At 41.0% G+C, this 24,696-nt stretch overlaps 4 protein-coding genes across 7 annotated transcripts in view; 2 read left to right on the top strand and 2 right to left on the bottom strand.

Annotated features, from left to right (window-relative positions):
- The window catches only part of LOC103147625 (extended synaptotagmin-1-like), a 19,730-nt gene extending 11,904 nt beyond the window's left edge, over nucleotides 1–7,826 (bottom strand). The window contains exons 1-14 of the mRNA XM_007566063.2: nucleotides 7,140–7,826; nucleotides 5,735–5,776; nucleotides 4,632–4,766; nucleotides 3,753–3,826; nucleotides 3,608–3,680; nucleotides 3,421–3,510; nucleotides 3,195–3,250; nucleotides 2,933–3,053; nucleotides 2,674–2,850; nucleotides 1,874–1,956; nucleotides 1,639–1,687; nucleotides 1,454–1,543; nucleotides 1,238–1,333; nucleotides 56–127 (exon numbers count right to left, since the gene is read on the bottom strand). Coding sequence (XP_007566125.1) covers nucleotides 56–127; nucleotides 1,238–1,333; nucleotides 1,454–1,543; nucleotides 1,639–1,687; nucleotides 1,874–1,956; nucleotides 2,674–2,850; nucleotides 2,933–3,053; nucleotides 3,195–3,250; nucleotides 3,421–3,510; nucleotides 3,608–3,680; nucleotides 3,753–3,826; nucleotides 4,632–4,766; nucleotides 5,735–5,776; nucleotides 7,140–7,505 — 1,524 coding nt within the window. The 5' untranslated portion in view covers nucleotides 7,506–7,826. The remainder of the gene's footprint in view (nucleotides 1–55; nucleotides 128–1,237; nucleotides 1,334–1,453; nucleotides 1,544–1,638; nucleotides 1,688–1,873; nucleotides 1,957–2,673; nucleotides 2,851–2,932; nucleotides 3,054–3,194; nucleotides 3,251–3,420; nucleotides 3,511–3,607; nucleotides 3,681–3,752; nucleotides 3,827–4,631; nucleotides 4,767–5,734; nucleotides 5,777–7,139) is intronic.
- A 1,845-nt stretch (nucleotides 7,827–9,671) lies between these two features.
- Nucleotides 9,672–13,765, bottom strand: zc3h10 (zinc finger CCCH-type containing 10). Of its 2 annotated transcripts, none has more exons than XM_007566066.2 (3): nucleotides 13,677–13,765; nucleotides 11,109–12,400; nucleotides 9,672–10,524 (listed from the first exon to the last, which is right to left on the bottom strand). In XM_007566066.2, the coding sequence occupies exons 2-3, from the start codon at nucleotides 12,243–12,245 to the stop codon at nucleotides 10,012–10,014; spliced, it is 1,650 nt and encodes a 549-aa protein (XP_007566128.1). In that variant the 5' UTR covers nucleotides 12,246–12,400; nucleotides 13,677–13,765; the 3' UTR covers nucleotides 9,672–10,011. The 2 variants fall into 2 exon arrangements, with proteins under 2 accessions (XP_007566128.1, XP_007566127.1); XM_007566065.2 differs by having other exon boundaries at nucleotides 13,523–13,693.
- Nucleotides 13,766–13,803: 38 nt separating this feature from the next.
- LOC103147628 (dnaJ homolog subfamily B member 9-like) lies at nucleotides 13,804–16,471 on the top strand. 3 transcript variants are annotated; one of them, XM_007566068.2, is made up of 3 exons: nucleotides 13,804–13,896; nucleotides 14,055–14,307; nucleotides 16,108–16,471. In XM_007566068.2, the coding sequence occupies exons 2-3, from the start codon at nucleotides 14,064–14,066 to the stop codon at nucleotides 16,419–16,421; spliced, it is 558 nt and encodes a 185-aa protein (XP_007566130.1). In that variant the 5' UTR covers nucleotides 13,804–13,896; nucleotides 14,055–14,063; the 3' UTR covers nucleotides 16,422–16,471. The 3 variants fall into 3 exon arrangements, with proteins under 3 accessions (XP_007566130.1, XP_016534159.1, XP_016534158.1); XM_016678673.1 differs by lacking the exon at nucleotides 13,804–13,896 and having other exon boundaries at nucleotides 13,903–14,159; nucleotides 14,223–14,307; XM_016678672.1 differs by lacking the exon at nucleotides 13,804–13,896 and having other exon boundaries at nucleotides 13,903–14,307.
- Nucleotides 16,472–17,121: 650 nt separating this feature from the next.
- On the top strand, nucleotides 17,122–23,931 carry LOC103147629 (sorting nexin-6). Its single transcript, XM_007566070.2, has 14 exons — nucleotides 17,122–17,280; nucleotides 17,482–17,595; nucleotides 17,755–17,862; nucleotides 18,415–18,475; nucleotides 18,598–18,722; nucleotides 19,246–19,329; nucleotides 19,409–19,483; nucleotides 19,572–19,602; nucleotides 20,360–20,447; nucleotides 21,377–21,416; nucleotides 21,498–21,584; nucleotides 21,660–21,749; nucleotides 21,923–21,988; nucleotides 22,116–23,931. Exons 1-14 carry the CDS (start codon nucleotides 17,275–17,277, stop codon nucleotides 22,251–22,253), a joined length of 1,113 nt encoding a protein of 370 aa, XP_007566132.1. The 5' UTR covers nucleotides 17,122–17,274; the 3' UTR covers nucleotides 22,254–23,931.
- Nucleotides 23,932–24,696: the final 765 nt, after the last annotated feature.

Raw genomic sequence — 24,696 nt, forward strand, 5'->3', positions numbered from 1 at the left:
TATATATATATATATAAATATACAGTAGTTCAGTTAGTTCTTGAAACAATGTCACCTTGCTGTCTCTGGTGGTTTCCCGCACAGATATCTGCACCATGGGGTTGGGCTCCTTATTTCCCTTCTTCATCTAAAGTTTAAGCAAAATAGGAACGCGGTAAGATACATAAAGAGATTTTGAGCAAGAGCGTAGCAACAAAGAGACAAAAACGAAACAAATCCCACTAAATTAAAATATCTTCAACAAGATGACATGTTTCATAAACTGAAATCAAAAAGTGATTCTCTTATATGGAAACATTACTAATAGAATTCTGATTTCTGGTCATTTTGATATTTACAGAAAGCACCTAATAAAAACACCAATTTAGTTTGTGATAAATTAGAATATTACATTGAGATTTTACAGAACAGAAATGTGATATTGTAGCCTCATCAATCATGCGGGTAGAGCGTTGACTTGACATCTATCCAGTTGATAAGATTGTCACTATCACTTGTCAAGAGGAGGATGAGTGACACAATACCCAATAATAAAGATGAACTGAAGGATACAGCAACTTGGGCTTCCTCTACACCCAAAAGTATGAGTTCATATTTTGTGCAGAATATGAGTATATCTTTCAACAGACCCAGATTTTTTGCATTAAAAACCCCTTTTTATTTATCTAATACAATCTTTTGCTGAGAAACAGATTTCTGTGTTTTCATTTTCATTGACAAACAAAATTAAAATAAAAAACCTGCTTATTAATTTATGTGTTTTAATGACATTGTTGAATTTTTTTTCCTCAATGATATCCTACTTTATTAAGACGCATCCAGATCACATAAATCTGAAAATGTGGGCATGTCTATGGTTTTGTGTGTTTTTTGAGGCTACCATAGTAACAGAAACGAGTTATTCTCCATGGTAAAAAAAGGAAGTGTGCTTAACAGCAACACCCCCCTCTACACACACACACACACACACACATTGATGAGGTATGACTCTCATAGCTTCTCCCTTTGCCACCCCATATCAACATGAACTCAAACAGTGTGTGCAGCAGTGTTGACCTATGTTAGGTTCATTCTTTCACAGCTAAACAGAGAGATACGGCAGCCGGAGACCAACACAATGCAAGATGTGGAATGTAAGACAGATGGCAGCTCCAGTTCTGCCCCAGTTTAACCACACAGGAAGCAGCTCTGAGCGACGCACGCATGTGGGCAGAGAGGGCAGAGATATTTGACTCACGGGAAGTGCCTCAGCTTTGTCGAGATACACAACCAAGATAGCTGAAGAGGGGGGGTTGGAGTTCTTGCTGGTGACGCTTTCATTCCTTTTTAGGACCTGGGTGAATTTCACAAACATTTTTTGAATTGTTAAGACTCGGAGAAGGAAAATACAGCCTGGGAACAGATGATTCATTTTTGCATTTTTTTTTTTTAATTTAAAAAGAAAGGCTCCAACCTGCTCAAGTTGTTCAGTGTTAGGCTGCAAGGCCAACCACTCCAGCTTGAAGTGAACGCGTCCAGATGGAGTGTCTTTCAAAGTGAACCACTAGCAACAGGAGTGAACTCATATGTTTGCATTCTGATCATGTGAAAGCTGTTTATAGACAAATTAGTTGGAAGTTATAAAAGCATATCACTTACATCATCAACCGCTATGGACTTCTTCACAATACCCAGATCTAATTTGGTCCTGCAGAAAAATAAGGCGTAACATAATACTGCTAACAATTCATTACCGCTAATAACAGCCGAGCTAATATTTAGGTCTTTTTTTTCCCCCCTACTATTTGCAATTGGTGACAAATGAATGGTGAATGAAAAGTGAGCATGATAGATTTGACGAAGCAAAACAAAGACATGAATTATCTGCGTGTACCTTCCCAAGAAATCATCCTTGTCTGTGTCTTTGTCATAAACTTCCACCTCCAGCTCTTGACCCGGCACTTCATGGACAATAACCTTACATACAACACACACATAACGGCATGAGGACTGGCAGAGGGATTTGCTTGGGAGCTGTCGGTGTGACATATGAATGAAAAATGAACATTTTCAACACAGAGCGAGTCCAAGTGAAATGAAGTTCTATGAACTGATGGAAGTACTGAAAATAGTTGTGGTCAGAAGTTTACCACACATTCCTTTAAAGCATGGATATCAAATGATTGACTTTGGAGTCCACAAGATTTGAACAACTCTGGGAAAGAAATTCAGGTTGCAGAAGAAGAAAGGAAGTGCCTGCTTCGCTTGACTAAAATTTAAAGCGGCCCACATGAACCAACCAAAATGCTGCTTTAGATAGATTTGATGGTCAGATTTTTGGATAGAATGACAGGAGGACTAAGCGGAGGGTTTTGAAAGCTAAACCATACTAGTTGTCAAGCACGGTGGTGGTAGCATCATGCTCCGGGTCTGTTTCATAGTTATTTGTTGAGAGAGCTGAAAGAGCTGGATCTCTTCAGTGAGCCGAGCCATAAAATCCTGATCTCTCTCTCTCTCGCTCTCTCCAGAGAGAGAGTTTAATACTTTGTACAAGTTGGATTGAATAATGATCTGAACAGAATTTGGAATAAAGCAGGAATTAACCTCCAGAATGATCCCAAACACGACCCTGTTGTACGCTGGAGGGGTACTGCACAAACCTTACATGTCTCAAAAGCGTGTCCTTTTTCTCACCTCATACATCTCTCCCCATTTGGGGCAATCTGTGTTATCGATGTGTTTTGAGGTAAAGGTCTGAGGGCCCACCCTTAATATGGCATATGGGTCAGATAAGCCTGCCATGACCCCTTTCACGTAGTTATCTTTGGCAACAAGGTTCTGTGCCTCCAGCAGGTGGATGCGCACCACACCCTGAGAATGAAAACAAGAGCAAAATTATATTTTTATCCTGGGATGTGAACTGATGTGAAACATGCAGGATGCGAGGCGTTACCCTGGGTAGCGGACAGCGTAGCTGAGCCACGTGCAAACCAGGGACGAGTGGGACAACGAGACGATTGGGCAGCACCAAGAACGAAGCAATGGCGTCCATAATCATGCTGTCTGACATAACACTGTAACAGATTACAGTTTGGTATTTCATTAGCAGAAGAAAAGGAAGAAATGTTTCAAATGTTGAAATGTTTCTTAAAAAAAAAAAAACAACTCCCTATTGCTGAGTAAAATCCAAAAAAGTCTTTCTCAGCATGACTTACTTCAGTCCAGGAATGTCCAATAAATTGGTCAATCCAGTCCAATTGATGTCCAGTTTCTGGGAAGAAATGAGAATGCTGAGCAAAGATTAAGTCAATCAGAACTGACAGAGAATCAATAGCAAGATAAAGCTTTGAGGCTACACAGGGACACATGATAGTCTCGTCAAAGCGAGGTTATTGAGCAGCATGAAAAGGACAAATAGAAGGTGACTTTAAATAGACCTACAGGCCGACGGATGAAAAACATGGTGACGGCACCAACTATGGGCACATCTCCAATCAGAGGCTCCAGAATCACTCGCATCATCCCATGTAGCTAGTAGCAGATAAACACAAAGGTTTAATTAGAAACCTTCTATTCCACATTGTTTAACAGGCAAGAATTTATTTCAGGGCTGGACAAAACGACAAACCTGTATTCCTTTGACTCCCGCCTTGCAGAAGTATCTTTTCACTTCGACATTGATCTCCACATTTCCAACGTAGCTGAGAAAAAGGGAACCACTGGCGTTAGCTACAACGAGCTGCCAGCCACAAGAAGAAAGGAGAAGCAGTTACCTGATGTAGAGGTCCAGCAGGACTTGTCCTTTGTCATTCTCTGTGTGTGCCTTGATGCCCACCACCTTCATGGCCTGGAGCAAACAGGGAGCACAGATGTGTTTTGTAATAAAATGTGTCATTAGTGAGTGAAGTCGTGTCATAGAATTTTTACGGTGACTTGCAAAATCATTTATACGCCTTCAACTTTTTCACATTTTGTCATATCGCACCACAAAGGCATTTTTTTTTTTTTTGTACTGGGACTTAATGCAGATCACTGACACATGGTGTTTCACAAGTCAAAATATGAAAATTGTTGCTTGCATCTTCATTCAGCCGATGCCTTGTATTGTACAAAAACCTTCTGCTTTAATTACAGTTGTTTGTCTATTCCAGAGTTGATTATGTAAAGACTGGAGTCGTAGCCACAGTAGCTCAAGCTCAGTCACGTAAGAAGGAGAGCATCTGTGAACAGCGATTTTCAAGCTTTGGCACCAATGGATTACATAAATGTGTGCTTCTTTAGGGTCATAGTCCACTCTAGCTCAATTCATTTTCCCATCTACTTTTCCTGTCTTTGATAAAGAACAGCACCCCCACAGCATGATGCTGCCAATTACCATGTGTCTCAAAACTCTGAATGATTAGTGTAGTCAGAGTTTTGTGAAGTGATAGTTGCTTGTCTCATCTGAACAGATCACTTTCTTCAGTGCTTGCTCTGTCCTCTACATGGTTTTGTAAAACAGAACCCCATTTGAGTTTTTATTTCCCCAACAACTCATAGTTGAACTGTCAACAAATCATCCAACCATGGGCTTCTTGACGGCTGATAATATCAAACCCTTCGAAGTGCTATGGATACTTTTGCAGGACGCTCTATACTCTCGATCCCATCACCTTGTCCCCCATGTCCACTTTGGTGAAGCTGAGCGTCTGGAGGTGAGCGCTTGAAGCTCGGATGGACGGAGCGATCGTTTCCATCAGCAGCTTCTCGAGGTATTGGCCCACAAACGGCCACACCTGCTGCAGTACCTGGACAGGAAAATGAGCACATGGCAGACATGTGATTTACATGTGAAAATCAGTCATACATATCCTCAGACTGCTGCCTCCGTTACGATAAGCGAGCTTTTGGGGTTTGGCTATCCAATAACAAAAACTATTTGTCAAATGCTTCAGTGGCCACAAGCAATAATAGAAGAATGACGGGTGGCAGCTGACAAGCGCAGAGCCTTCCCAACTGCTAACCCACTTATGACATGCAGTTCCTACACGTGTGTAAGAATTGATTTTAATATTAACAGTAAATGCCCTGCAGGTGGCATATTTACAAAGTTGTTAAAAGTTTTGTTAGTTTTGTTCAGTTCCTCCAAGGAAAGAATCAAAAAGGCAGAGACAGTGTTTGGCTTTGTGCCCCCGTGGCTCAGGAAAAAAAATGCAGATAGTTATAGTCTGGCATAAGTAGGGAGTGAGTCATCAGCAGCCGGCTCCTGTGGAGGACAAAGAGAATCTGCTGACTGGTCCTCAAATAAGCAGTCTCAAACCAGAGCTTTGTCTGTTGTGAGACACTCAGATCCCGTGGTTCATTTAGCTGGAAAAAATGTTATTTTTTCCAATGTGCATACAAGTGGCCTTAGTTTCTCTGGGCCGAAAGCACAAAGGGGCTGCAGCTTTTCTTTTTTTAGTTTCAAGGGAATGAAAAACTCCTCCCTCTTCCTGTCAGCCTGGTTGGCTGCAATGAAATGGAAATGTTGAGAGGGCTGCCTGGAGCAGGGCCTGCTCTCTGCAGTACAGTACCTATACCAGGGGTGTGGCCTTCACAGGGACATGGCGGCAGCAGAGGGAGCTCTGCCACTGTCTGTCAGCTAACACCATCTAATATCCTACCACATGCTGTCATCTTTCAATCAGCAGGGCAGCTGGTCTACTGGATAGACAAACGTGCTTGTTGAACTTGGAAAAAAAGGACCTTAAAAATATCAAGAAAAACATCGTCTCACCTTATTGAGCCATTCAACCTTCTCCACATCTGGAAAGTTGACCTGAAAACAAAAACAATGCAGAAACCTACTTTAATTTCCTAGAGCACATTAAAAAAAAACACACACACATGCCAGGATGGGGAAACGATTCAGTCAGAGAGAATGTCAGGAAATCTCACCAGGTGCCCGCAGACGCGCCTAAAAGCAAACTGTTTCAAAACAACACGGAGAATGTTGCCAAAACAGCACCCAGCACAAATCTTACACCCAAAGATGTGCATTATCTCTATACTAAGAGACAGGAGGACTGTTTGGCCATTTTTAAGTGTTTGTAATGTTTTTGCTATTAATATTTCATTGTGTTTTTTGTTTTCAGATGTATCTGAATTTATGATGTTAGTTGAGTAGAAATCAATCTGGAGAAGGACTTATTTAATACTTTAGTGGCATGGTCCCTGGTCGTGCAAACAATCACGGAAATCACGAAAGGAACCCGCAGCAACCTCATCTGGGTGTAGCACCATGCTTTGAGTCGAAATCGAGCGCATGTGGGTTCTGCATTATAGCTCTGCCCCCGAGCACTCAGAAGGAGCAGGTATGAATCTGCATCGCCTGCAGCAGAAATCTCCAAGACGAGTTTAAATGCAGCCGCGGAACGATTAAAGCGTTTAAAGATGCCATCGAGTGCTGTTTGTTTTTACCCCTAAAAATGTACACTGACAAGAACAGCTCAGCGAGGTAATTACATATGAAGTTCCACTGTAGGATTTTACAAAAGATTTTAAAAAAATGCATTAAAGAATAGACTGATAATACTGCCATCTGTTTGGTTAGAGGCACAAGAATCATTCTGATCAGTAAACATTAGAAAACACAATGGGTGAATTTAGAGCGATTTTAACATTTCTTCAGAATTGCCCAAGTCACATATGAGTTGCAAAGGTTTTCAGTTGAAGTGCTTCATATTTTCCATAAAGATCTGTGATAATGAAATCAAAGATAATGAAATCTGGTCTGTATTTCCATGCCTTGTGTTGTTGCCCTAACATACAGATGTTCTGCAAAGCAAACAAAAACCTCTGCAGAAGGAATTTGATTAAAAATGTGGAAACCATTATTTTGCACATTGTTTCCATGCATTTATTTATTTTTAAAAAAAAAAAGATAATTGATGGAACATGTTATAAAAAAAATAAGTGATTTATGGTGTGATAGGGTATACAAAAGGCTCTGATTTGGTTATTTTATCCAGGAAATCATCCTGTGACAATTATATCCTCAATGATATGATTTTAGAGTCTCGTTCTAGGTCTTATGCCTTCAAACAGAGGTTACTCCAGGTCAACGTGAACCGAGGGGTGGGGGGGATTTATTACTGTTGACAGCTTTTGCTATCTTGAGAGGTTTTGATGTTGTTTCTTACCCACGCAGGGAGGTCTCTCCTGATTTTGGACGATTTCATGGATGTGTACTCCTCCTCGTCGTCCAAAAACTGTATAGCCGACCTCAGACGCTCTTCCTTCGCCTCTCGAGCATGTTTCCATCCCGTGTACACCATCATGCCGCACACCAGCAGGCTGGTGCTGACTCGATAGTACCCGGCCAGGTAGACGGGGAGCAAGGCAGTCAGACATTTCCCGAAGGTCCACAGCACAGCCACGGCGCTGATCCCTTTGGGTTTGGTGGTTTCTGCTTCTCTCACGTTACTTAACGTTTTGTCCCCGGCGCCGCTTGCGCCCGGACCCTCGGCGCCCTTGGCTTCGGTCGACTCCGGCTTGTCGTCCTGCATTTTTTTTTTTTTTTCTGGTTTATTCCTGTTAACGAGCTGAATGAGGAGTACTCGGTTAGGACGGTGTGGGAACGAGCCTAACGGCTAAAGTTTCATCTCTGCCGTCAGAGACCGTTGGAACAAACTGACGGCTGCACGTGAACTTCAGATTCCGCAGCTAGCTAAACCACTGCGGATATTATTATCAGTACACCAGAACATTCGCATTAAGACATGCTTGTTATCGGTTGTATAACGCAGTTATTCTGGATGAACACCAGACCAGAGAAAACACCAAGTTCCGTGCCCCACCCACGTCCCGTTAGCTGGATGAAAACACGCCCACGGCAACAAAAAAAAAAAAAAAAAAATGCATCATTGACTTTTTCGATGCTGCGTCACGCTGCCCACTTAAGGGGCACAAAGTACAGGGGCCTTTGGGAGCCTGGGCCCCCCCCCGGTTCAGCTCAAGAGCCTAGCAAAAGTATTCATAGCCCATTAATGTTTTGGCATGGCTTATAAGAAACATGAATTTCATTGGGCTTTTTTGTGTCAGACCAACAAAAATTGTGAATAATGATGAAAGTTAAATTTTTAAAAGATTAAAAAGTTAAATATTTTACTTTTCATGTATTCAGCCCCCATTTAGCAGTACTTTAAAACTATGTTTTGCTACAAGTACAGTTAGTCTCTTTTCATGTAAATAGCTCAGGACTTCCCACAGAATCTCAGTTAAATTTAAGTTAGGTCATTGTGAGTGCCGTCAAACCGCTGAATATGTAATTGTAAGACATGATATGTCGTCATATGCTGTGTATTCAGTATCATTTGCTTCCGGAAGGCAAACCAACACCTCATTCTCAGGTCTTTTGCAGTCTCTAGGAGGATTACTTTCCAGATAACCACGAATTACACTTCATCCATCTTCTCATCAACTCTGATCAGCTTTTCTGTTCCTATTACAGTAAAACAAACCGCACAGTATGATGCTGCCACTGCCATAACAGGGTGGTTTACTGTTTTAGGTTTCCACCACACACTATATTTTGCATCTAGGAAAAAAGTTTCAAGTTTTGTCTCGTCTGACTTTCTTCTGTGTTTTCTGTGGCCACTACAATTGCGGCAAGCTGAAGAGACTTAATTTGGCTTCCTCTCGGCAATAGTTTTCTTTTGGCCACTCTTTCATAAAGACCAATTAATTAATTTAGATGTCATTTTAACAAATGCACAGATTTATTTACACTAAGATTAAGTTATGCAGAAGCACAACTTGTTGCAGGTAACGGTAAAGCTGGCTGAGCGAATATACACCCTATACCATCAACATAAAAAAAACAAAAAAAAAACATGCCTTTTCAGTTGAGTAGTTTACCCAATCTAAGAAAACCAAACAGGGAGATGACAACTCATACTTACTCATTTGCTCTTTGGCAGTCACATCTGGTGAGCAGGCACTAAACACGAGACGATTCAGGAAGGAAGAGCCAAGTTTAGTGTGTTTACAAGCAACCGTGGTTAGAAAAAACAGCTGTTACTTGCTAATCTTTCTGCCCCCATCCAAAGTGTGCATGACAAATTTCCCAGCTCAACTATTAAGATTTGTTTTTAACTCTGTGGATGTAACATTTAAATGTGTTTTCAGTGTGCATTACTGCTTTTAAAAACTTGTTCACTTTGAACTCGAGCTTTTTTGGTATCCTGAAAAGCTGCTTATCCCCTTTTAGAGCAATGATTAAAGCAGATTTATAAATACAATTTCATCCGCAAAAGCAAAGTGAAACCCTACAAAGACTGCAGAATCTGATGGATCTCACAATTTCCCGTAGTTATGAAGACACTCGGAGGACACGGATAAATGTAACAGCTGCTTGAAGGAGAGACGGATCTCAAGCTCCTGAAGAAAAAGATTATGTTTAAGTTTACACAGCATGACTCCACCCAAACAACTGAGGCAACAGGATGTTGGAAGCATTTGCCATTTGAAACCACGTCTGCCTACAGCTGACCTGGCTGTCTGCACTTACCAATTAAAGAAATTAAAGTTTCTATAAGCATTAAAAATGATCATCATAGAGAAATAAAACAGCACTCATCATTAAGTGGCTGTTAAAGATTTTTTATAAAGTACCAAAATTAATTTACAACAGTTCAAGCCACAAAAATATAAACACAGAGTGTTTTCCTCTGTGTGGAAACATGGAGGAACAGGAATCTTCCTAGACTGAGTGAAAGTTCACACTTTGAGGTTGTTGACATCTCTGGGAGAAAATCCCACTTTGTGACAGCTCACAGAACTCTCAGTCTGCAGAAAAATTATACTTATAATGTTGCCATGCAACACAGAAATAACTCTTCATTTCGTCTTCCTGTTGGGAAATAAATGTGTCCACATCTCAGATTTCCCTGGGGTTTTTTTTTTCATAACTTTAGTCCCAAACACAAACACACAAAAAAGATCATTCATGTAAAAAAAAAAAAAAATTCCCCTTTATGCCGCTAGAGTCTGACTGAAGGGTTCAACATGTATTCAGTGAGGCAGGGTTGTGATCCTCATGCTTTGACTTGCGATGGGGTACGATACCATGGGGGTGGTGGCGTGGCTCATAGTGATGCCAGGTATAGGCTGGGTCATGGACACGGCCACCGGTGCCACGGATACCGCCACCTGGGCCATGGAAACGGGCGGCGCCATTCCCTGAGCGATGGTCTGCGCGAGGGCAGCCGAGAGCGGCGTGATCTCCGGGTTGAGGTGCGGCGGGGGAGCGGTGGGTGGGGCCGCATTAGTGGGCGGAGCAGCAGGGGCGCCGGTGGGAGCCACCAGGTCTTGCTGAGTGACGGGCCGAGGCTGCATCCCGGCACTGCTGAGGGTGGTGTGGGTCTGAGCGATGCTGTGATTGTAGGAGCTCACTGCGCCCACAGGGGGCGCCAGATTCTGCTCGGTGGGAGCAGGTGTGGAGGACAGAGTCATCACCTTGGCTTGGCTCCGAAACTGGGCGTTCTGCTCCAGGAGGACCTCATTGGTGGCAATGAGATTGGAGACCTGAGGAACACACAAAACATGACTTAGAAAATACTGTGATCAAAGCAGTACAACCATGAGATCAAATAAGTTCCTTCTTTAGACTTTTTAAGGAATTTATCCCTGAGGTTTGCAAATGTTTTGTCTTTTTCTGACAGTTCTCCTCAACAGCAAATATATTCCTATGTAACTCTGAATGGTCTGCTCTAAAATCTCTATAATCAATATATTTCTTTTCACGTTACCAATCACTTCAGGAGAAACGTTCATGTCACCTTTTACAGATTTGCTCATGATGTTCTCATTTTAAAACATTCCAGATTTATTTTCTAGGTTTTGTTTCCATGACATACTAAAAAACATTCGCCTAGTTGAAATTACTCTGCACAAGTTGTGCAATATCAAAATTGCATGAATATTCAATAAAAGGGCATTGTTTTAGGCATCTGGGCATTTCCAAATGATTTAAATTCTAAATAGCAAAAAAAAAAATAATAATCTAAATTGAACAATCCCAAATTAAATGCAACAAAAAAACACTGATCTGTGCCAACCTGTAGTTCAAGCTATACAACATTCAAGTGATATAAATCAGTTCATCTAACCTGTTTTTTCAACTCTTCCACTCTCTTCCTCAGCAGGGAATTTTCTTCCTCCAGGAATCTGTACTCCAGAGGACGAGGTGGCAGCGCAGCTTGAACCCCCAACTCGTAGTGCCCTCCCCCGCTCCCATCGGTCAGCCGAAGCCCCTCCAACCGCCGCCTCTTCAGCTGCAGAGCAGTGTGATCCATAGACGCCTCCAAAGAGCCGGCATCGAACAGCCCGCTTTCGAGCAGCGGGTCGTACACGGAGCTTCTGTCATACCGCCGCTGTCCCGAAGAACCGATGGACAGACAACCGCTCATTCCACCTCCGCCCATGCCCCCTACCCCAGACAGACCCGCATCTCTGCAGCTGCCCAGGCTGGGGCAGCCCGTCCCCATCATGTTAACCCCACCTCCAACAAGCCCTTGGATTCCTCCACAGACGCCTCCTCCTCCTCCACCCATCCCTCCGCCCGGGTTCACCATCCCGATGGCTCCCTGCCCCACGACCCCACCCACCCCAGCTCTTGAAGGTTCATATTCGTAGTCTTTTTTGACATGGCGGAATTTACATTTGTTTCCTCGCTGGCATTCCCCCTTAAGGAAGTCTCTGCAGATCGGAACCTCGCCTCGGCTGAGAGGCAGATCCATCAGGGAGAGGCCAAGTCGCGCCGCGACCTTCCCTCGTAGTCTGGGGGGCAGCTCTCCTGATTTTTTGTAATAGTCCTCATCCTCTTTGGACCCGTGCACAAAGCGGCAGTTGGAGCGCATGCAGTCCTTGTTCTGGTAGTCGTGACAGAAGATGAACTCATTCTTTTGCACGCCCAGGTCTGGGACTTCATTAAAGTCTGGGTGTTTGAAGCGGCAGCGCTTCCCTCGCTTGCAGACGTTGCGGATGAAGTCCCTGCAAACACCGTCTAGAGCCAGTCCCGCACCTGGCCCCCCTCCTCCACCATTCCCAAAACCATTGCTGTTTCCGGGTGCTGCCCCTCCACCCATGCCCCCTGAGCCAGAGATGTTCCCACCGACACCTCCCCCAGAACCGCCTCTGCAGTCCGCCGAGCCCCCCACCAAACCAGACCCAGGTCCTCCTTCCTCAACCAGAGTACCGCCACTCCCACCACCACCTGACAGGTAGGAACTGTCCCGGTCAGGCATGGCGCTTGGCCCTGCGCCAAGAGAAAATTGGACTCATGTGTGTGGGAGGGGATTGACTGAAGTCACCTGCCAAATGTGCACAAACACAGTTCAACAGATTATGGACTTCCTTCCGTTTTCCTCCTTTGGAGTAATGCAATCCAGTACTCATTAATCTGCAAGACAAGATTATAGAAATAATTTAAATAAACAGAGTTGGAAGTCAGACACAACAAATGTTGACGTTACAGATGCCAAAGAAAATTTTACAGGCCCAAACATGATGTTTAAATGAATGTTTTTGATTTTCAGTTTGTCCAGTGTACAGAAAAGAAGTGGTTACAATAGGTTTACCAAGCAAAGTATCAAAGAAGTAGCTGTGTAAAAACATATTTCATCCAAAAGTGATTTAAAATAACATTCAAGTGATATAAAGATCATGTATATCATCAATTATGTCAATTAATTTTTATTGCAATTTGAATAGTTGTCACCACCTCAATTGGATTAAGAAAGGGGGATGGCTTAAGTTAATGTATGTGAAGGTGGATGATAAAAAATAGTGTATATTCACTATTAGAATAGTGAAAGAGAAGTATCCTGTCTTTTAAAAAAAAGTGCATATTGTAAAATGCAAACATTGTAGTTAATATTTAACGTAACGTTTGTTTAAATTTTTATTGAACCTGGAATTAAAACAGATTAATAATCTGCTCAAGAATCAAATCATATGATTTTTGGAGTAAACTTAATTTAACATTATGCAACTGTGTATTTAGTAATACACATTATGACTTCAGGTAAATTAAGCATGGTTTTAAGAAAACCAATCTTAAACAATTAGCCAGAATCTAAAAGATATAAGGCATTTCTCAAAACTTCTAGAAACCTTGGGGAAAGTGTCCTTATGCTAGCCCATACATTTAAACAGCTTCAGTTTTATTTAAAAACTATATAAATTGCGCCCGTTGCTTAAGCTATGTTTATTAATTTGCAAGGCATGACCTGACGAGAGACCGATACAAATAAATAAGACTTTAGATTAAATACACGTGACAAACCACAGAAAATGGTTCGTACCACTGTTGTTACTTGCTAATGATGGTCAAAAGTTAATATACTGTAAAACAACAGGAAATGGCAAGTGGATTTAATTGCTGTAGTCTTTATCTATAAATAATCATCAATATATTCCATCAAATCCTGGACTAAAACGGTTTAAAAGATTTGGGCGACCTCGCTGCAGAGCTAACCGCTAGCAAACTTTGCTAACTGGCTAAATGCTAACAGTTCCTTACCAGACGGAAATAGCAGCCGAGTGGTTTACAGTCAGAAAGGGTGTTCAAGAGCTCTGCGACCAGTTTAACGATAATATCGCTATTAACAAGAGGCGTGCTATTAACAAGAGGTATTTAGAAATACCTCAGAACCTGACCAAAGAGTGCTGTTTACCTCCTCTCTTGATGCATCTTTAACTACCATCGAAGAAGACTTTTGTTGTTTTTCACTGGCCACTAGCGGTAGGTTAGTGAACTGTCAGGCAATTGTGCTGTGGTGTGCTCGCTTTTAACAAGGAAATAGCACTAGTTTGATATCAAGATGTTTTCATAGAGTTTAGAAGCTGCTGTACGCTACTTTACTTGGATTTAGCTCTTCTTAAACGCCATTTCTGGTGAGTCAAAACGTCCGTTATCCTCCGCTTCTGCTGTTCATACGTAACCTAGATAGCGTTGTATGCATATGGAAATTAAGCTGTCAAAAAGCCGGACAGCCCCCGCTCTAATCTCCTAGATAAACTTTGTTTCGAGCTTCTCCATGCTTCTCCATCAGGCGTTCAACATGGCAGGACGAGGTGTTTTCCACAGGATACGAGCCTGTTTGGTCTTGTTGCTCCTGTGCCTGACTGAAGACCAGCAAGCCTCAGCCTCGGAGACGGTGAGAAGTTTCTATGACACCCTGAATGTTGAGCGGACAGCCTCTGACACCCAGATAAAAAAGTCTTTTCGCAGCCTGGCAGTGAGGTACCACCCTGATAAGAACAAGAGCGCCCAAGCTGAAACCACTTTCAGGGAGATTGCAGAAGGTAAACGATGCTGCAACAAACTGGCATCTAGATGTCATTATATGTAATGGTTTTCTCCTTTACAGCAAAAGTATCAGAGCAGAACGATTGTGTGTGAGAATTTAATTTGGGGCACAACTTCTACTTCATATAATTTTTTTTTTGAATTGTGGCAACGTCATTTCTGACTTGCTCATTCAGTCTGCCTCTGCCAGTCTTATCTAGAGGACAGTTTGGGAACAAAAGACATTTTGTCTTTTTATCTAACAATTCACTTACAGTTACATTGTCCATGATATGTGACTCCAACTGAAACAAACGGCAGATATGATTATATCAGCAACAAGTCATAAGAAATTGCTGCTGACCTATTTTAGTTCAATGAACACAAGTTTTGGATCCATTCCCCCCTTGACCTGTAGAGCTATTTCAAACCTACATGACTCCATTTAGGCCTAAATCCACTTTATGCTGTAAGAAAACAATTTCACACCTATACTGGAACCATTACATCAGTTTATTTCTGCTTGCAGTGAAGTATTTTTATGAACTATGGTAATTAAACGGTCATGGATCTTCTACAAATTCAGGTATTGAAAGTAACTGTATACCTGTTTTTATGACTCCTGATTTAACCAAATTAAGTCTAAGTCAGTTGTTGCTTATTAGTCCTATTGGAGTAAAAAAAAATCACACTTCCTTAAAGTTGTCTAAAAATAGAATATAGAAAAGCACTAGGGTATGAACTGATGCATGTTTGGAATTACAGTGGTGAACAGGTGAAATGACATTTGAAGCACCAGACATGCTATTGGTCACATTGCCAAAAAAAAAAAAAAACTATTCAGGATGGATGTTGTTGCTGTGTGAAGTAATGTACATTTTAGCCTTTTCAACATGAGTGAAATATAAAAGCTGCCATGAGGTGAAATGTGCTTTCAACCACATGTTGTTACTGCTAAGGAATAAGAGAGATTGAGCTCATATCAGAAAGTCTAAATGTAGCACAGCAAAGTCACTCTCTTTTGTCCTTTTATGGTTTCAGCCTCTGTTTATCATGAACTGTTGGCAGCCTTTTGAAAACCTCAGAGCTAAAGGAACAGTCTAGATTTTCTAGATGCGGTAGTTAACATAAAAACCGAGCTTTCAGTTTGAAATTCAAAATATATGTTTAAGGTTAGTTTAAAATGTGAACTCGAAAATCTTGTCTTTGATTTAAAACATTAGCAAAACCCTGCTTTACAGCAATTCTGCTCTTACACGCAGAGGATGAGGTCACCTCGGTTCATAATACAAATAGTTACTGACCATTCATGGCAAGAAGGTGGGAATATAATGATAATATATTCTCCTCGTACTATATTAAGTGAATTGGAAATCAGGCATGTCTGAAAATCTGCATCGACAGCTCAAAGCTTTACAAAAACTCAAGATCGCAAAACTCCCCCAAATTTGGATCAGTGCATCTCTAATTATGACTTTTATCTTAAGTATCAAGCTATGAATACTTTCACTTGTATGATTAGATATTTTTTCAGTTCTTTTAGATCCCCCAAATTCATTTTCATTTAGAATTCCTTTTAATATACTATTGCTAAACATTTGACGCAAATCTAAAGCTTCAGTTTTTAATAAATGTAACTCGAAATGTTTTGTTTCATAGTTGTTGCCCTTGAGCCCCCCCTGCTGGCCTAAGTAAGCTAAGCAGTGGTCAAATTTAGTTATGCCTCGGTCTAATGTTTCGTAATCTTAAAAATAAAAATTTGAATGTGTCATAGAAGTTAAAAACACGTTTATTTTCCGTGTTTTGTTCTCCTCTAGCCTATGCTGTGCTGTCAGATAAGAAGAAAAGGCGTCTGTACGACAGCGTGGGTCATGAGGCCTTCTTGGAAAACCAAGCCTCATTTGAGGATGAGGATGAGGATGAGGATGAGACCAGCTTCCACTTTAGTTTCTCAGACTTCTTCCAGGATTTCCATGACGGTGCCTTTATGGACGAACCACACATTCACTGGAGCTTTTTCCAGGAAGAGGAAGAGGGAGAGGAGTACATTCACGACGGACATTACAGTTCTGAAGAGTCTACCTTCAGCTTCTACTTTGATGATGAAAATGAGGAGGAGCATTACTACTGATTTATAGTTGTAACATACTCTTTTATTTATAATAAAGGTTTTCAAACAAATTGTATCCTGTTTTCATTATGCTGAGATTTATCAGATAAACCAGCACAAAATGGCACACAGTTGTGAAGTGGAAAGAAGAGTAGCCTTACTTGGAAAGCTGCCATGATAACTGCCATGGTAACTCTGGAGGAGGTGCAGATTTCTTCTTTTCAATAGACAGGATGTTGACTTGACAAACATGTGATAAGATCAACAAATCTGGCCTTCATGGTAGAATGGCAAGAGAAAAAAAAGCCACCCTACAATCCTCTTCACAGTAATAAACCACATGTTCCGGTAATATTATGCTAAAATTAATTGAAGTTTGTGGTTGCAGTGTGATGAAATGCATAAGGATCAACGAGCAGGAATACTTTAGAAGCGGCGCTGCATGTCTTTTGGAAGCAGTCGTCTTTTGTGCTTCTGTTGCAAGATAAATTGTAAATTCAGTGACTTAAGATGTTGTAAAGCTGACGTCTAGATAAGTGAGCGGGCCGTTAGGGCAGTTTTCCTGCGTGGGTGTGCCAACGGTCCAGAGTTAAAGACTAACACTTCGTTTACTCATCTGTTTCCCTGCAACAGCACTTTTTTATTTGCAACAGTTTTGCTTCTTTTTTTTTTCCATTTCTCTCAAGGACAGAGTGCACTTTGACCCAGAGGATATCCTGTGCCGTCTCAGCAGCAGAGGACTGAAACAGAAGCACACAAAGGATCGTCTTAGTGTTTGTGCTTTTTGTAGTGCAAGGAAAGAAGATTAAAATAGTTTCTTTATACAAAAGCAGAGGAAAAATTGAGCCTTAAAGAATAAATTAAAGGTTTGAAGATGATGGTAAGTAATGGATTAGTTGGTTTTTGGAAACTTATGAGTGTCATGTGACAGCATTTTATGTGACAGCATTTTACTTGATGCAAACAACAATCACTGCAATGTAAGTTTATTTATTTTGTAATAAAAACCTTGAATGTAGGTTTTTATTTTGTTTTGGCTGAGATGGACTGCAAGTCCTGAGTTTATCCTTTTATTTTTAAGCAGGAAGAGGTGAACGAGGCGACTTCTGTTCTGAGCGTCTATGGACATACCGTCAAAGTTACAGAAGTCTCGCAGGACGGGGACACACTTACCTTTATAATCGTTTCTCAAAAGGTGGGAACAGATAAATAATTTCAGATTGCATGGGCTTCAGACGACTGCTGAACAGCTCTTTGTTATTTTTGCATGAACTGCACCTGCTGATTGGTTTGATAAGTGAAGTTAAAAGGACTAACTGCTGAAGTGACTTGTGGTCTCTGGTGTCGGTTCAAGCTGTCTGGGACAGGAGAGTACCATGTGGACCGGACCTACGATGACTTTGAATGGCTTCAGCAGCATCTGTTCGCTCAGGAGGATGTACCCGGGATACAAGGAGTTATTGTAAATGCTTTTTTATTTTCACTCATTCTGTGTCTATAGTTGCAAAAGTCAGAATTTGCTAGTTACTTTTTGTCCCTGAACGCAGCATCAAGAAACTGTTATGAGGACAAACCTGCAAACATCTGTAAAATACTAATTACGCAGTTAGTTAGTCTTTAAAAACTTAAGTTTTTATTATATGTTGACGTGCTTGGAAAGTTTTCTGTAAGTCATGATTGTAAACAAACAAATTTGAAATGATCAGTAATACTTGTCTGATTTGCTGTCTCGTTATATCCTATTTTTCCCAGCGTATGCTATAAGGATTACCTGGAGACCTTCATAAAATTGTTAACTTCCAAAAAAAAATTCAGAACATATTTTTCAACATGGGTACTGCTTGTGATGATCAAAAGTTATGCTACTGATGTTATTTCGATACACATGACTTCACGCTTTCTGGCAAAAATAATGTCAGGTTTTTTTGTGTTAAACACTCTTACACTTAGCTTTTCTTTTTATTGGAGAATCTGTGAACATGAATAAGTGAGACATTTCTTTCTTGTTTTTAAGTTCCCCCCTCTCCCAGCGAGGCCTCAGGTGAATGCATCTGCGAAGGCCATGAAACAGCTCGGTAAGTGCTCCCGAACATCTCCAAGCACAAAAGAGCAAATACATTTAATGAGTTTCCAGTTATATGTGTTTTTTTTTTCTTTCTGCGGTGTTATATATATATAAACTGTTGTTTTCCTGCAGGTTTTCTTGGTTTAGGAGAGTGGCAGCCGTACTGCAAAGCTCTGGAAACTTTCCTCAGGCAGGTTGCTGCTCACAGCATACTCAGCAAAAACAAAGCTGTGGAGGTCTTCCTGACAAGCACTGAAGTGAGTGGCCACAGTCACATCGACACCCGTCTGCATTTTTGACTGTCAAACTTGATCTCCGACAAGCAATGCTGGTTTTAATAGAGTGCACTGTAGAAGCTTTATATGAGGCAAACTCACATTAAATGGTTAAACTGTCACCAAGGTTGTTTCAATGGGGAAAATCTCATGTGACCAACGTGGCACTCTCAGAAAATGCTAAGCTTTTGCTTTGTAACCCTGCGCATGCAAGAAGCTCATGAAATATCTCACAGTTGAAAATGAGGAGAGGACCAGATTGATTTTAGAGACTGGTGGATGGCTATAAGGAGCAGCTCACTCAACCAAAGGGGAAAGATCTGCTTTAGGGGGTTTGATGACCAGGTGAAGGACGAGATTTGGACGTTGATATTTTAGCACAGAAAATAACAGAATCTGTTTCCTGTCTGGCCGAGTGCAGCCCTGTGTGGAGTGGTTCAGATAGTGTTAGCAGTTTTACTGGAACGTCTGTTTGAACATACCTTGGTCTCTTATATGTGTCCAGCCTCCAGGCAGACAGAAAGTCAGGAGAAACATTTTCAACCGTCTGAGTCAAGCTGTGGAAGAAATGAGGAAAGAAGGACATAAGGTGTGCAACATTAACTTGTACTGATGGAAGGCATGCACAGGTGGTAGAAAGTGTAAACGCTTTAAAAATCTGCCTGCAGGACGTAGATGAGTTTTTTCAGACGGAACGTGATCATAACCTCGTTCTTACTGGACATACCAGGATGGCGGGGGAAGTGAGTTTATCTCTGTCTTTGACGTCCTCTCCCTACCTTCTCCCACTTACTAACATTATTCCTTTTAACTTGACCTTTCTTTTTGCAGAAATTCCTCGACGTGGTGCTGACTGAGCAAAGTAAGAGACTTGTTTGGATGCTCGGCAGCAACATGTTTAACACCAGTTAATGCAGTCAGCCACACATTCACCTACGACATCTCAAGCCTGCATTTTGTCCCTTAATACTTTCTTGTCATATACACAAACAATTTATTTCTATAGTTTCTCATGGACCTAACCATTGTGAATCCGTTTATGTAGTTACATTTTTTAAAGGTTTTTTTTTTTTTTCTTAGCGGCCTTTGAATTGCCTTGTTCCAGAAAATGTGCTATAAAAATAAAATTACCTTACTTTACCTTTATTTGAGAGTGGTGAGACATCAAACTAAGTAATAAAAGAGGGTTGGGTTGTGCTTCAACACTGCTCCACCACAGCACCCCATTCAGTTGAAAATATTGATGAATTATAGAGACGCTCATCATAAAAATGCTCAAAGCTCAAGTAGAATTTCATTTAATCACTTTTTATTTTCCTGAACACAACTAGTATATCCCGTTTAGTGAGGTTTTGATTCCCAAGTAGACTACTTGGAATACTCAAATCCAGTCAAATCCGACATTACGAGTTTGAAAAAGAAATTCACTTTAAATCAGTTGTTAAAACAGTGCCAAAAAAATTCCCAACAACTAAGCAACCGACGCACGGGCGCTATGAAACATTCAGAACAGAGTGCTCTTTTAGCAGCAAAAGGATGTGCTTACATTGTTGGAAACGGCAAAGGAACAAAAAAGGAAAACAATGTAAACAACTAGCATCCACTGTACTTCTTTGCAGAAATAGCTGTGGCCTGTGGGCACTTTGCTGCTGCTCTGCACCTCTGTATTGAAAACGGAGAGGATCCAGAAAAAAGGGCTTTTTCTAGGTGAGAAAACAAATGTTTTCTTCTAGTTACAGTTAGTGAAACGCTGTATATATTAATAAAATACACGAGTTGTAGTGTGACTTAAAGGGGAATATGTTTATGTTCTTTCTTGATGTTCAGATCTCTCCTTTGTTCCTTTGTTTTAGTTTTTGCTTTTATTTCAACAGTTAGAGAGCCGAACCAAAGGCAGGCCAGTTTATCAGTAAACAACATGTCTGAACTGCTAATCACATCATATCTTTTAAAATCTTATATCTTATAAGATAGTAAAATCACAGGCTTGTAAAAGCCTGGCTTTGGGGATAGATGCTCACATCCTGCATCAAATGCAGCCTTCATAAAACACGGGACTGCAGCTGGTGCTTTGTGGAGATTTCTACAAAAGTGAAAAACTGCTGCATACATTACTGTCTAAAACCACTTCTGGGCTTTGTGGTTTTAAAATAAACCAACCATTGTCCACTGATGGTGCCTGGATCAGTTTCAGCTGCTTGCGAACTCTATAAAAGCTCCCACTTTCGCACAGGAGCAAGTTTATAGTTTGTTATCTAGTAGCAACACATTTCTTGAATTTGATTTGGATTTTATGAGACGAACCAACAGTAGGTAGTCCATAATTGGGAGGAAAATGTGAAATATTGAATAAACAGCATAAGACAGACCGAGGAACAAAAGATGCAGGTCAGGGATGTTATGGAAAAGTTTAAAGCAGAGTTAGGTTACAAAACAGTATCACAAACTTTAATCTGTCATCTGAAAAATTAAAAGCATATAGCACAACTGCATACACGCAAAGACAAAATTATGAAATGCGTTGATCTAACACAAAACAAAAGTAAAGTACAATTGTTATGACACGTCGATATGATGTGAGGCATGTTCCTCTTAAACAATCTGCCATGTTCATTAAACACACTTTCTGCTCGCAGGGTTTGTGTGAAATTGTCAGAAGTATTCGACTCTATAAAGGTAGCTACTTTGCCGTCTTAACAGTAGAAGCATGCTTAATGCGTTAGTACCAGACTAATCAATGCGTTTCTGTGTGAACAGAAAAACATGATGAGCGTCGCCGTGAATGACATGAACACTCTCGGACTGGGCCTGGACCTGGACTCGCGGTACCAAGAGGCAGAAAAGGTGAGTTCTCTGGTCGTAGAGTCGACTCTCACCGAATCGTATTGATGTGTGTGAAATAAATTGTTCTGGCTGAAGGAGATGCTCTTCAGAAGAATCTGCAAACTGGTGGAGCTGGAAAACGCCCGCAAGAATGCAGAGAAGGCCAAACCTGTGAAGAAGAACGCTGTGAGTGCCTTTGCCTTTTTTATACGTGACAGGATTATCATGGCGGTAGATGCACATCCTTAAGGTGAACAGCAGATGGCAGCAACATCCTGCTTGTGTAATCCAGCCTTACAAGACGAGGGGAAAAACCCTCCAATGGAGCATGGAGTGATATTGACAGTGTTGTGTTTCAGATGGAGGAGGTGAAGAAAGCAGCAGAGGGAGAGTTTGAGCAGATCTGTAAAGTTGCAAAGCAAGAGGTAAAATAGTAAATAATCAAACCAGAACCCATACTGAAGTAAAACTGTGAACACCTTGCTAATAACAAACATTATTTAGATATTTAAGCAGTCAAGAAACATATTTATCATCCTTTCCCCTTTGCAGATTGCCCATCTGAGTCAGGACCGGGTGGGAATGGTGCAGAAATGTCTGACTCAGTGGTGCGAGCAGCAGCTTCAGACAGCCAAAGAAGGTGCTGACGTTTTCAACCAGCACCTGCAAGCCTTCAAAGCGATGGCCTAATTGACCTCGCTGGTGCCACGACTGCCTCCAAACCCACTATGAGTTATAACCAGTGTGTCATTTAATGTCTCGTACTTGTCTGACGCATTACTGGACATATGTTCTACACTGAACCTGCACTACTGCTGCCTAAAGATCATCTGTCGTCTCTACCTAACTTTATCCCTTTGCCCCGTCATGGGGTTGTGTAAATAGACTCTACAAATTAGCACCGAAATCCCACATGTAATCGCACTACCGTCTATAAAACTCAGATGAAAATGACTGCTCTGAGACTGATTATCTGTACGTGTGCTTTATACAACACTGCTTGAATGTGCTGAGATTGTATTGTGCTTCTTTCTAGGTGCTACATCAGCTGTGTGTGTGTGTGTGGGGGGGGGTAACATAAAATAAAGTGTGATGAATTGATTCCTAAAGCACCTGCTTTCCTCTCCACTCCTGGGTCATAAATCAGTTTATTTGACCACTCCTGCAAGGACGTGGCTGCAAGGTCGCTTCATCCCTACCTGCTAAATTCCACTGCTATTGATATTAGTAAAATACCCTTTATTTTTCTTTTTTTTTTTACATCTGGGTCAAAATTAAGCTGTGCTTTGCTGAAGTTTCAGCGCATAACCTCGTAAGAGAGTGCTACCTGCTCTAGACCAAACATTCGAGTCAGAGCGTCGCTGTGCGCTTCATCTAACCTCCTCCAACCGGTGAGTGAGAAAAGAAGAAGCTAATATTTAATGGAATGAGTCAGCGAGAGATTGATGACTGCTCTCATGTGTGGCGGTAGCAGAGGGGATGTTTGACAAAAGTCCAAAGAAAGAACACTGAGAGCAGGGAAACAGGTTGATGCTGTATTTAAATCACCTATAGATCTCATTTAGTGGCTGATGCTGCAGTAGTAAGAGTTTGTGAAACGTGACCTCAGTCTTTGTTCGTAACATTCGTTAGCAGCAATTATTTACTATGACATGCAGATTGATGTGATTCTATATTTACTCAACATGAATCTTTGTGAAGTCTTTTTTTTTTAATCCTACTTTCAGAATGCAACATGAGCAGCACTGACATGAAAAAACAAACAATAAGCGCTGCTGCACAGTTCGGGAACAAGATTTGAAGCCTACTGTGGGACAAACTAGTGTCATTGTTTTGTAATGTTACAATATGCTGTGAAAAATTCACAAAAATAAGAGCGGGTATGCTGTGATTCCATAATTGGCTGCTGTTTTTTTTTGTTTTTTGGCTGTGGTGACTTATAGTTTTATTACTTTTTAATATAAACCGCTGTGCTTGTAATGAACTTGTAATATTATCTGCAAGTCGGGGAAAGCTATTTGAGTTTCTTAAGCCCAAATAATTCCTAACATATTAGATTAAAGCCTTGGAAAAACTTGGCGTTACAAATAACAGTGGGTTGTAAAAAAATATTCATACCCAACAAACGACAACCAGAAGCTGACAATGAGAAGTATTTTATTATTTAAAAATGGAAGAAAAATGATGCATATTTTTTTGTTTTTACTTTTTTAATGTGCATCTGTGCTTGTGATTTATCTGTAAAGTTGTTTGAAATTGAGTTTTATAAATAATTATAAGAATAATATTTCAAAACCCTAAAAAAAAAAGTAAGGAGACGTTTGCTTGTGAGAAATTAAATGCTGCCGATAACACACAAGGAATCTGAGGAATGCCGTTTAATATTTCTACATGGATGTAAAAGCATATTCTGTTGCTGTGAAGGAGCCTTTCTGTGCCTTGGTCTCTGACTGTCAGCTGTGAGTCTTTGTCCATTTTATCCTCTGACAGAATTATTTTAGTAGCTGCTGGCAATGTTATCTAATTCACTTAAATGCAGTTCAGTTCCCCGACTGAGGTGACAGCAGCACTTTCAGGATGTCACAAACAGGCCGGCAGTTCAAGGAGGGATGTAAAGTGAGTCTGGCTGGGAGGCAGACATAAAGAAACCTCATGGCTGCATCCACTGAAAAACAACTTCTTTGGTTCTTTCCACGCTTCCCTCCTGATTCTGCACCTTAAAGTCAGTTTTGGTGTTTTTTTGTTTTTTTTTTTTTGTTTGTTTTTTTTAATCACTACTCCCATCATTTCTCCGTTCAGCATATTTATTATTTATATTTAAAATAAACAGTGTCAAATTACCTTCTGATTGAATTTAAACTGTGAGCTCACAGAAATACTGTTTTGATTGAAAATCGAAATTTATCCCTCGGCTACAATCCGGTCCCGGTCCAGGGATGGGAGCTCACAGCAACGTTCTCAAATAACGTCACAATGAAATTCATCCTGGCTGAACTAAATGGCTCCTGGTTTTGCATCAGCGGCATTGTCGGGTTCTCCTCAAAGCCTCAGCTCCCCTTTAAAAAGGTGTAAATGGTCCAGTCCACGCACCCGCCCCCGCACCCCCTGCTGGTTTAACTGAGTTATGTGTAGA

The sequence above is a fragment of the Poecilia formosa genome, unplaced genomic scaffold, assembly GCF_000485575.1.
Source record: "Poecilia formosa unplaced genomic scaffold, Poecilia_formosa-5.1.2 Scaffold186, whole genome shotgun sequence".
Taxonomy (NCBI): domain Eukaryota; kingdom Metazoa; phylum Chordata; class Actinopteri; order Cyprinodontiformes; family Poeciliidae; genus Poecilia; species Poecilia formosa.

Excerpts from the sequence above, each read along its gene's own strand:
- LOC103147629 (XM_007566070.2), top strand. Across the intron at positions 17,596-17,754 it reads TTATAATCGTTTCTCAAAAG|CTGTCTGGGACAGGAGAGTA; the intron begins GTGGGAACAGAT and ends TGTCGGTTCAAG. Across the intron at positions 19,484-19,571 it reads ATACCAGGATGGCGGGGGAA|AAATTCCTCGACGTGGTGCT; the intron begins GTGAGTTTATCT and ends TTCTTTTTGCAG.
- zc3h10 (XM_007566066.2), bottom strand. The coding sequence starts at position 12,245 with ATGCCTGACCGGGACAGTTCCTACCTGTCAGGTGGTGGTGGGAGTGGC. Across the intron at positions 10,525-11,108 it reads TGGAAGAGTTGAAAAAACAG|GTCTCCAATCTCATTGCCAC; the intron begins GTTAGATGAACT and ends TGTGTTCCTCAG.
- LOC103147628 (XM_016678672.1), top strand. The coding sequence starts at position 14,040 with ATGCTTCTCCATCAGGCGTTCAACATGGCAGGACGAGGTGTTTTCCAC. Across the intron at positions 14,308-16,107 it reads TTTCAGGGAGATTGCAGAAG|CCTATGCTGTGCTGTCAGAT; the intron begins GTAAACGATGCT and ends GTTCTCCTCTAG.